This window comes from Podarcis raffonei, chromosome 14 (assembly GCF_027172205.1).
Source record: "Podarcis raffonei isolate rPodRaf1 chromosome 14, rPodRaf1.pri, whole genome shotgun sequence".
NCBI classification, from domain to species: Eukaryota; Metazoa; Chordata; class Lepidosauria; order Squamata; family Lacertidae; genus Podarcis; species Podarcis raffonei.
The window spans coordinates 46,897,291-46,909,133 of record NC_070615.1 but is presented as its reverse complement, the minus strand read 5'-3'; the positions used below and the strand labels follow the sequence as shown (position 1 = coordinate 46,909,133).

Here is an 11,843-nt window from a genome sequence, read left to right as displayed (position 1 = left end):
CTATGAATGAAACGCAATTTGCTCTGAATCAAGTTTTTTGGGGGGTGGGGTCCCTAGGATTGTTGGGAAATTGGGACATCCTTACCTGGCAGGCTTTGAGACTCAACTTTATCTCCACCTGGCTGGTCTGTGTTCCTACCCACATGTATACCTGCCGGGGTGCGGGGACAAGAGAAAAAAGTCTGAATAGGTTGAAAACACAAGTTTAATAGAAATTAACATTAAAACACGTATCCCAAAATAATCACTTGGCAGGGAGAAGAGTCTTCTCTCATGTCCAGATTCACAGATTTTGCTCTCATTTTTTATCTGCCCTACAACACTAAAAGCAGTCCACATCCCCCCTCCCTCTTTCTGAGAGGCTGGGAGGAGCTGCCCAATCCCCAAATTCCTCATTAGGGTGTATTGAATTTTTCAACTTTCTCCCAAAATGAGGGGTTCTAAAAAGTTATAACACAACTTGGAAAATCAAGAGATATCTTGGTTAAATTAACAAAATTTAGTTTTGCTTGGTAAGTAAAAGGTATGCACAGAAATCATGAAAAATGATTGATTGCCAAGTAATTGCAGTTATATATTATTATTAATTACCTGACGTTTTCAGAAGGCAAATTTTAAAATTATTTGGTTTCCCGAAAGCTGTTTATGTGCTAGTTCATCAAACGTAGACTTAACCAAGCTAACTGTTGTCCAATTGCAAAAATAGCAGATTTGAATTCCTCACACCCAAAAACATATTTTTAAGACCCCTCGCTCAATAAATCCACCATGTCGAAAACTTTACCTCACGCCCATTGTCTAGGAGCATGATGTCGTCGTCCGCCAAATCGTCTTGGCAGAAATCTGAGCATTTTTCAGACACAGCAAAATAGCCCTTTTCATTGGAGCACCTGAGAGACAAGGCCAGAATTTCAGTAAAATGGGGAAGGGCTGTGGCTCAGTGGCAAAGCACCTGCTTTCATGCAGACGGTCTTGGGTTCAATCCCTGGCAAAAAGGAATCTCCAAACTATCAGCACCCTTAAACTACAGTTCCCAGAGTTCTTCGGTGGAAGCCGCAATAGTTAAAGAGGTATCAATGTGCAGTCACAGAATTCTGGGAGCCCCCAAAGATTTCTGGGAGCTGCAGTTTTTTTCACGGGTGCTGAGAGTTGTTAGAAAACCCCTGTTCCCCCTCAAATAGCTCTGAGTCCCACAGTTCCTTGGGAAGAGAGAGAGATTGTTCAACCCCTCTCTGGGATTTGTAGCCCTGTGAACAGGATAGGGCAGGAGTCAGCAAACTTTTTCAGCAGGGGGCCGATCCACTGTCCCTCAGACCATGTGGGGGGCCAGACTATATTTTTTTTTGGGGGGGAATGAATAAATTCCTATGCTCCACAAATAACCCAGAGATGCATTTTAAATAAAAGCACACATTCTACTCATGAAAAAACACCAGGCAGGCCCCACAAACAACACAGAGATGCATTTTAAATAAAAGGACACATTCATGCAAAAACACACTTATTCCCGGACCGTCTGTGGGCCGGATTGAGAAGGCGATTGGCCATGGCCTTTGATGGAACTGAGTAACCTCTCTGGAAACAGGACTAGCTATTACGCTTCTTATGAATGGCTTGAGGGGGTTTTTTTAATTAAAAAAAATCAGGTTTATAATGCAAGTTGCTGGACTTTGTGACTTCATGGAATTGTGTGAAATTGCATGTCGGAAGGGCGTGAGATTTTAGAAGCTGAAGGAAGGGCACAATAACATTAAAGGTAAAGGGACCCCTGACCATTAGGTCCAGTCGTGGCCGATTCTGGGGTTGTGGCGCTCATCTCACTCTATAGCCTGAGGGAGCCGGCGTTTGTCCACAGACAGCTTCCGGGTCATGTGGCCAGCATGACTAAGCCGCTTCTGGCGAACCAGAGCAGCACACGGAAATGTCGTTTACCTTCCCGCTGGAGCGGTACCTATTTATTTACTTGCACTAGCGTGCTTTCGAACTGCTAGGTTGACAGGAGCAGGGAGCGGGCAACGGGAGCTCACCCTGTCGCGGGGATTCGAACCGCCGACCTTCTGATTGGCAAGTCCTAGGCTCTGTGGTTTAACCCACAGCGCCACCCGTGTCCCTACAATAACATTACGGTCATTTGAGTGGGGCTTCAGTGCCAGGGGTCGGAAAACCTGCAGCACAGCAGGTGCCCTTGTCTCCAACCCCCCCCCCCCCATGGGGACTGATGGGCACTGGAGTCCATCAAACTCTGGAGAGCCACAGGTCGCCCACCCCGTTGTACGATGGTTTTCAAAGCTTATGCTAATGCACCTGAAGTAGGGAAAATCTTTTTCATGGGAAGGAAGAGAGCAAGGGGAGGACCAAGAGGAACAGCTCTTACCTGAACAGGCGAGAATACTTCATGTAGTCGGCATCTCCGTCATAAGGCTTCTGTGCACCAATTCCAACCCAGAAGAAGTTCTCAGGCTCCTCTCCCTCATTGATCACCTGGAACAGAAGGTGGAGTGGCCATTGTGAAGCAGGTAAGACAGGGCTTCTGGTCAATAATAATAATAATAATAATAATAATTTATTATTTATACCCCGCCCATCTGGCCGGGCTTCCCCAGCCACTCTGGGTGGCTTCCTAAAAAATATTTAAATACTGTAATACATCAAACATTAAAAGCTTCCCTAAACAGGGCTGCCTTCAGATGTCTTCTAAAAGTCTGGTAGTTTATCTCTTTGACATCTGGTGGGAGGGCGTTCCACAGGAAGGGCGCCACCACCGAGAAGGCCCTCTGCCTGGTTCCCTGTAACTTGGCTTCTCGCAGTCAAGCCAGTAGCCCACCTAGTCTGGCATCCTGTTCTCACAGGGGCCAACCATATGTCCCCGGGAAACCACAAAAAGAAGGACTGGAGTGAAAGAGCCCTCTCTCTCCCTTCGATTATTGCCTCCAACTGTGGAGGCAGAGCAGAGACATCCCGGCTAGCGGCCTTCAATGGCTCTCTCCTTCAGATGGGATTCAGTTCAGGCTCACGCCAGCAGAAACCCCTGCAGGCTGCGTGAACACCCAGAGCAAACCGTGAGTTCCCCAGAGGTGATCCAGCCCAACCCCCCGATTCACCTTCCCCAATCTGCCTGATGCCAGGGATAGCTTTGTAACCAAGGCAGGCTGCCAGCAGTGCCAGACTTACGTATAAGCTAAACAAGCCACTCTCTTGGCTCCCCCCCCCCCCAAATTACGAGTCTTTGTAAATTGTGTCTCTAAAGGAACTTTTGTTATTGCCAAATGCCAATGTGTTTGGATTATTAAGTTATGAATAAAAAGTCATTTTAAGTTAAGCTTAATAATTATTTCACTATTAATATACTTCTTAATCGTATTTCACTATTAATATACTGTATTTTTCGCTCCATAAGACGCACCTTTCCCCTCCTAAAAAGTAAGAGGGAATGTGTGTGCGTCTTATGGAGCGAATGTAGGTGGGAGGCTCTGCTCAGAGCTCCCTTTAAAGAGCTGCGCGGAGCGTGTGTGCGGCTCTTGGGGGCTTTTCCGCGAGGTGGGAGAAGGGACTGACAGGCTGCCCTCTGTCCCTTCCCACACCTCCTGGAAAACCCAGCAAGAGCCGCTGCCAGGTTCTGCTCAGCACTCCCTTGTAAGGGCTCCCTTTCGGCCCTCATCCCGCCTTGCTGGGAAGCCAGCAGAACAAGAGGCGCTGCGCAGGGTTTAAAGCAAGAAAAGTGAGAGCTGCTTACATGCTCTGCGCAGAATATTTTTTTTCTTGCTTTCCCCCTCTAAAAACTAGGTGCATCTTATGGTCAGGTGCGTCTTCTGGAGCGAAAAATATGGTACTACTTCTTAACTGTATTTCAGTTCAACAATTAATTTGATAAAATACATGTTTTGTTATGTGCAAATGGCTTTAGATACCTATTAGGTCCATAAATTTTGTTTTTGTTGTTTACTTGTGTCCGGCTCTTCGTGACCCCATGGACGAGAGCACGCCAGGCAGTCCTGTCTCCCGCAGTTTGGTCAAACTCATAAATTACCATATAGCACATATTCAACACAAAAAACAGCGACCATTTGTTGTTGACAAAGGACAGCTGGACATATAAAGGGCCCCATTACCTTCAGTAGCTTAGGGCCTCATCAAACCTAAATCCGGCCCTGGCTGCGAGGAAAGAGGATGGGAAACGGTCCGCTCCACCATCTCATGCACAGCTCCCCCCCCCCATGGCCATTGTTTTCCTGCTCTAACTCACCTGCTTGCTGTAGGAGTCATCAAACATGCAGTTCATCATGTCCTCAGCCAGCTTGGCTTCGTCGGGGTCGGCAGCCCGGCCCACCCAGGTGTACACAATGCCTTGGTTGTCTGTGCTTTCAAAGGGAACCTGGAGAAAAAGGGGGGAAACGTTGAAAGGGAACCCTATAACCTCCTGGAGAGTTTCCGTACATAGCGAGTTTAGTGTGTCCGGCCAAAGAGTGGACTTTGGCTGCTGCCATCGCACACAAAGAGATGCTTGCAGAGCAAGAAGACGATAGTTTATTGTAGGAAGCACAAAACTAGGATGGGGAAAGGTGTCTAGTTCCAACTGAACTAACTTATCTGGAGAAAACAAAGGCAGCCAGGCTAGTTCCTCTGTTCTCTCTGGGGGTCGTTAAAGGCGACCTCTCATCTCGAGGTCCGAGGGGAAAGTGTGAGGAAGTTGTGAAACAGGATACAGGTATGGGTCTAAATACCTGTAAGAGGTATAGGCCTAAACCAGTGGTTCTTAAACTTTTTTCTTCTTTCAGAACAACAATTTGCTTGCACCACACGAAATGTTTAATTAATAAGAAATACACTGCAAAGCACAGCTAGGATTATCCTAAGTATCACTTGATGCCCTTGCTCTCATTCTGAAAAGATATATGTACATATTCTGCAAATAAAAAATATATTTTGATACTATACTACACTGAAATGTTTAAATATTTCTTGGATCATCCTTGAATCTTCCCTGCCACTTTTGCCATCCTCTCCTGCCACACCGTTTAAGAATCACTGGTCTAAACTTCAAAGAGATACGGTGGTCAGCAAAGAGGTCAAAAGTACAGGGAATTTGGAGATCTCCAACTCCGTTTTAACCATTCACAATAAGCTGCCCCCAAACTTCCAACACAACCCCCCCACCATCAGCGTTGGGGGACAAAAGTATAGAAGGATGTCATGGCAGGGACCTTAATTTCCTGTTCATTTTTTGAGGGTTGAATTGGATCTACTCATTTATACATATTGCAGTTGAGCATTTCAGGTTGTTTTTACTCTTGTTTTCAAGTGTTTGTTTCTGTAAGTTGCCTTGAGTCAATTTTGTGGGAAAAGCGACCAAGCAATTTTATTATTATTATTGCTGTTAACAAGAATGTTAATGGAAAAACAAAATACCACAGCTGTCAGAAAGTTGACCTAGCACTATGGTTGGCCAGTGATGACAGATCAATATTAGTTTTTCCTGTTCTGAAAAGGGTGCTCTTGAACAGAACGCTCTCTAAGGAAGAACTGTTAAATACAATCCAAAATGCTTTCTTATGACATATTCCTTAATCCAGGAGTGTGTGCAAGTGTGTGCATCACCATTCACAAGAAGCAAGGAAAAGAGGCCCCCAAAATTTCCATTGCACCTTTTAAAAGATGATTAGTGAGTATGTTGCACAATATAGGTTCTGTGACTTGCCAAATGCAAGAAAAGTCACAAAAATTCAATTTTTTCAGGCACCTCGTTTTCATGAATTCATTTTAAAGAACAAGTTGCTAGCCCTTATGGATGCTGGACGTTTATACATTTCCTCAGTGCTTCCCCCCCCCCCAGGGAACGCATACCCCTAAACATTTTGTGAATCGTTTGGCCTCATTGAGGGGCAGTATTTCAATATGAGAGGAAAATGAGAAGACCCCTAAATATTTTTTTTTTAAAAAGCACTGCATTTCCTACAAAAGAGACACAAAACCTTTGATTCCTATGCTAAAGCTATCCCATATTAGAGAAAGCAGCAGTATAAAATCCTATAATGAGTTTAATTCCACTTTAAAATATGAACAAGAGTTGAAAACCAGACTACAAAGTATTAGACTTAGATGCTAACAAAGAGGTTACCTTCAGGATAAAACAAAACTCGGAGTTGAGAAGGCTGGAGTCTGTGTTGATCTGGATACATCTGGGAAGAAAAGGAGAAGAAAAAAAGGTATTCAATTGGAATCACCAACACGCACAGAAAAGGTGAAAGTTAACACCTGCCATTGTGACTATGCCCCTTTCTGAGAAGAACAACCAGGAAGTTGGCGAGAATGCTGGAAACCGTCCTCTGAGGAACAAGTGAAGATGCAGGGTACATTTAGCCTGGCGGGAAGAGCCACTGTTCAGTTGGCTACAGCATCTGCCTTGCATGCAAAATGTCCCAGGTTCAAATCCCCAGCACCTCTGGGTTAGGGCTGGGAGAGACGCAGGAGAGCTGCTGCCAGCCAGTGCAGACAACACTAGCTTGGAGGAGACAATACTAGAATGGTCCGACTCTGCATAAAGCAGCTGCATATATGTTGTTCCTTACAAATGGCAGCGTCCCTCAGAGAGAGTTACCCAGGGTACCAACTCAGTTATAGACGATTCTACATTATAATTTGGTCATGGGTGTAATATAATCTCTAAAGATTCACATTGCAAACTGCTCTGAGTAATAATAATAATAATTTATTATTTATACCCCGCCCATCTGGCTGGGTCCCCCCAGCCACTCTGGGTGGCTTCCAACAAAACACTAAAATACAATAACCTATTAAACATTAAAAGCTTCCCTAAACAGGGCTGCCTTTAGATGTCTTCTAAAAGTCTGGTAGTTGTTTTTCTCTTTGACATCTGGTGGGGGAGTGTTCCACAGGGTGGGTGCCACCACCAAGAAGGCCCTCTGCCTGGTTCCCTGTAACTTGGCTTCTCGCAGCGAGGGAACCGCCAGAAGGCCCTCGGCACTGGTCCTCAGTGTCCGGGCAGAACAATGGGGGTGGAGACACTCCTTCAGGTGTACTGGTCCGAGGCCGTTTAGGGCATTGAGTCAGCTGCTGTACCTGCCCTGTTCAGACAGGACTAAACCCCAGGGATTCCACTGGATTGTCATGAGTGTAAACTCTCTTTACAGGGTGGGTGTTTATGTCTCTCTCCACACATACAGGTGAAATTCGAAAAATAGAGTATCGTGGAAAAGTTCATTTATTTCAGTAATTCAACTTAAAAGGTGAAACTAATATATGAGATAGACTCATGACATGCAAAGCAAGATATGTCAAGCCTTTTTTTGTTATAATGGTGATGGTTATGGCGTACAGCTGATGAAATCCCCAAATTAACAATCTCAGAAAATTAGAATCTTGAAACTAATCTCATATATTAGTTTCACCTTTTAAGTTGAATCACTGAAATAAATGAACTTTTCAATGTTATTCTAATTTTTCGAGTTACACCTGTATATGGGGGGAGTTACTGGTTTGTTCTTGTTTCAAATTATGCATTTTGCGCTTTTCATCTCGTATTTTTATGCCGGAGAAGTGCCCTGAGATCTTCGGATAAAGGGTGGCACACAATTATTATTATTATAATCAACTAATTTTTTACTCAGGGAAGACGCACTGGAAATGACAAGAGCCAGGTCAGTCATGCCCATTCATTTCAACAGGACTAATGAATTATAACAACCCAAATAAAGCTAAGTGGCCCACAATTCCTAAGGGAGGGCCTTGGTGTCCCAGAACGGGCGTTAAAAGCTGGCAAAGCCCCTGGGTCCAGAAAGGAAGAAAAATGATAGATAGATTAAGAGAAAAATACAATAGCGATTTCGAAAAAGAATGGGAACCATTTATATTATATTTGCAGAAACAAAGAAAGTCAATAGACTTGATGGCAGGATTTAAATAAACATTCACATTATTAGTATGAGAAAATGTTTAGAAAATAGTGAAATATTCTAGTGTATTTACTTCAGGTTTTTAGGCTTGATGTTATGTTAATAACTTTTTCTGTTAAAAGGTAAAGGACCCCTGACGCTTAAGTCCAGACGTGGCTGACTCTGGGGTTGCGGCGCTCATCTCGCTTTATGGGCTAAGGGAGCCGGCGTACAGCTTCCGGGTCATGTGGCCAGCATGACTAAGCCGCTTCTGGCGAACCAGAGCAGCGCACGGAAACACGATTTACCTTCCTGCTGGAGCGGTACCTATTTATCTACTTGCACTTTGGTGTGCTTTTGAACTGGTAGGATGGCAGGAGCAGAAACCGAGCAACGGGAGCTCACCCTGTCGTGGGGATTCGAACCGCCGACCTTCTGATCGGCAAGTCCTAGGCTTTGTGGTTTAACCCACAGTGCCACCCGCGCCCCTACTTTTTCTGTTAGGAGATAGCAAAGTGGGTGACAAGAGAAACAAACCAGAAACGGAAGTTGGGGGAAGCCCTGGAGGGGAGGGAGGGAGGGATATAATAGTATATGTTAAGAAACTGAGATGTATGTAATGAATGAAAAAGAAAAATGAATAAATTAAAAAAAACAAAATCAGAAAGGAAGACTCTGAAGGCAGGGGCCAGAGGCAGGAGCCACTCACCGGGTGCAGAGGGCGCTGCCGTTCGTACGGATGTGGTAGAGGCTGGGCTGTAGCCCATCATCCCTCGCTTTCCTCTTGCCCTTGTGGATGATGAATTTCCGCTTGAAGTGGGAGAGGAACTTGGGGTTCTCCTGCTGCTGCGTCATCCGCACAACCTGAAATGATGGAAGGAGGAGCAGAGGAGGATTACCATACTTTTCCGTGTATAAGACGCCTCCTTGTATAAGACGCCCCCAATTTTTGGGGACTCAAACTTAAGAAAATGGGAGGGAATTGCCCAGTGTTGAGCTTTTTTTTAGGGGGGTTGGCTGAAAATCGCATGTCAACAATATGCGCTGAACGTGTATACCCCCCTTTTAACATCATCTTTTTGGGGGGGGGGACCCTCGTCTAATACACGGTAAAGTACAGTACCATCTATGGCCACGATTCCTCTTATATTAAGTGGTTGACTCAAATAACCACAGTGCTGAGTGCTTTGTTCTGGGTTCCAGCCGGCCATGTACCCTCCCTTTTATTTATACTTTTCAAGTTTATACATTTCATTAGTTTTATAATCAATTTAACATTTCTTTATAATGAGTGCAAGCCAGAAGCACATGAGCCGCTGACTCAATACTGCCATCTCCACAGGGACATAACCGTTCTCCCAGTGGATTTTTTTTAAAATCAACCCTCAAGTATCACCGAAATTGCTCACCTCCAGCTTCCCAGGGAAAAGGTTCTCAAATTTCTTCTGGAGGCTGAAAGTGAATGTGAGCCAGCCCATGTTGGAGGCCTCCCTGCCTTGCCAAAAATAAACAACGCACTGGAAATCTTCCTCGGGCTGCTTCTCCTCCTCCTCTTCCTCCTCCTCCTCCTCTTCCTCCTCCTCTCCCTCGGCAGCCCCTTCGGGTCTCTTTTTCTTCTTCTTCTTCTCCTCCTCCTCTTGCTCCTCGCTCTCCACGGGGACCCAGTACCTTTGAAGGCGCAAAGCACAGTGACTCGCTCAGCGATGGCGGCAGCTTGCTCCCTCCTCCCGTGGAAGCTTCAGCGCGGATCACAAGCCCCACCTGCACCGCAGGGCTCAGAGGCGGAGCCAAGCAGGACCAGCGAGGGGTGTGGCCTAGCGAGAAGGGGTGTGGCCAAGGAGGCGTGGCTTGGGGAGAGCCCCCAGGGCTGGACTGAGAGGTGTGGAGGGCCCAGGTGGACCCGTGGCCTGGTTCCGTATAAGGCAGCTCCGTAGGCTTGTTTTCCAGACTCAACGGAAACACTCTCATTTGATCCAAATCCTGCAGTGCTCGGGGCTGGACTAGATGGCCTTTGGGGGTCCCTTCCAACTCTACAAATTCCATGATTCTGCATTGGATCGGACTGGACAGAGAAGGGAAATAAAGAGGGAGGCAATGCCTGTAGAGGCGGGTGGGTGAGGGACAACAAGGGCCTGCTTACCGGCACAGGAAGACGTAGCAATCCTGGGTGTGGAAATGCCCAAATTCCTCCTCAGGAAGGCGGGCGAACTTCTTGCCTTCCAGGACAAAGCCCTCCATGCCATCCAGGTCTTCGTTCCATTCCTCCATGAGCTGCCCCGCCTGCCCCCCAAGAAAGGAAGAGTTAAGCTGCAGTGGGGCTGACGGCAGAACTAAGAGGAAGACTGAACGTAGCAGTGAGGCGGTGTCACTCACCGTATTTTTCGCTCCATAAGACGCACTTTTTTCCTCTTAAAAAGTAAGGGTGTGTGTCTGTGCGTCTTATGGAGTGAATGCCTATGGACAGCGGCGGGATCCCACTGCATTCGCAAGCAGAGGATCCATGGCTCCCCTTCCTTTACTCCTCCGTGGCTCGCTTTAAAGCAGCAAAGCGGGAGAGGAGCCGCTTACACGAGAGGAGGCTGCGGGGGTTCCTGTGTCGGGTCCGTCTGGGGGCGTGCTGCCTCCCCGCTCATCGCTCCTTGAGTGCGTACGCTACAGAAACATACAGCTCCTGTCCCTCTCACTCTGATATACAGGTAGTTTATTACTAAAATAGTTTAGTACAACATTTGATTCAGAATATTTCCCCGTTTTCCTCCTTTAAAAACTAGGTAAGTCTTATGGGCAGATGCATCTTATGGAGCGAAAAATACGGTTGATGATAATAATAATAATAATAATAATAATAATAATAATAATAATAGACCACCCTTCATCTGAAGATCCCAGGGTGGTTCACAGCATAAAAATTCTGTGGGAAAGCAGTCTCCCGGACTGCTGATATATTTCTCTGCTGTAAATAAATGCTTCTTAGATTAGAAAGAAGCTGTGTACGTAGTGTTTTTCCACAAGGGTGAGATTCCTCAACACAGGCTACTCCGCTGATCGCTATACTCTGCTAGACGCTGGGAGAAGCACTGAGTCGCAGCGGAGGTGTGCCGGACGTTAAATCTCACAAATACAAGATAAAAACCGCAAATTCCTAATAAAAACAAGAGCAAAACAAAACCATAACCTGCCCTCTCCAAAATGGGGGAAAAGGAGGCTTTGAGACCCACAGACAGGGCTGACCGATGGGGTTGGAGACGCTCCTTCAGGTACGCAGGACCGAGGCCTTTTAGGGCTTCCAAGGTCTGCACCAACGCTTTGAATTTCACAGACCTCAGGGGGCGTGTAATAATAATAATAATAATAATAATAATAATAATAATTTATTATTTGTACCCCGCCCATCTGGCTGGTTTTCCCCAGCCACTCTGGGCGGCTTCCACAAAGACCAAAAATACACTAATATGTCATACATTAAAAACTTCCCTGAACAGGGAAGGGTAGGGGCTCACTGTCGGAGTCTTCAAATTACAGAATTCCGCGTAGGGATTTTCTCCTTGGTTTGACTGCTAAGGGTTTGGGGTCGGACGACGACTGGGGCAGGAAGCAGCAGGGCAGATTTGAGACCCCTTTACGCCTCTGCTTCACACGAGGCAAATCTGCAGAGGAGAATCTCGGCCCAGGCACCCGCTCTGTCTGAGACCTACCTCGCTTAGCGGCATGGGGGGCTGGCGCGGCAGGAAGAGGGCTGTCAGGTCAGCCTTCATCTGGTCCTTCTTTTCAGAGTCTTTCTGAACTTTTCCTGAAAGGCCGTCCGCCTGCTTGACCGACTCCGCGTTGCGGGTGTAATCCACCTTCAGCACGTCATCCCAGTTCTTGAATTTGGACTTGAAGACCTGGGGTGGGGTGGGGGGGAAGGACAGGCATCACCAAAGAATGGATGCTTTTGAATTATAGTGCTGGAGG

General features: G+C 46.3%; 1 protein-coding gene across 1 annotated transcript in view; it reads right to left on the bottom strand.

Annotated features, from left to right (window-relative positions):
• Window positions 1-11,843, bottom strand: part of FLII (FLII actin remodeling protein) — a 53,475-nt gene that overhangs the window by 4,697 nt on the left and 36,935 nt on the right. Inside the window, exons 21-29 of the mRNA XM_053364172.1 lie at window positions 11,585-11,773; window positions 10,030-10,169; window positions 9,299-9,557; window positions 8,599-8,753; window positions 6,116-6,176; window positions 4,244-4,372; window positions 2,375-2,481; window positions 785-890; window positions 86-151 (exon numbers count right to left, since the gene is read on the bottom strand). Of these exons, the coding sequence (XP_053220147.1) occupies window positions 86-151; window positions 785-890; window positions 2,375-2,481; window positions 4,244-4,372; window positions 6,116-6,176; window positions 8,599-8,753; window positions 9,299-9,557; window positions 10,030-10,169; window positions 11,585-11,773 (1,212 nt within the window). The remainder of the gene's footprint in view (window positions 1-85; window positions 152-784; window positions 891-2,374; window positions 2,482-4,243; window positions 4,373-6,115; window positions 6,177-8,598; window positions 8,754-9,298; window positions 9,558-10,029; window positions 10,170-11,584; window positions 11,774-11,843) is intronic.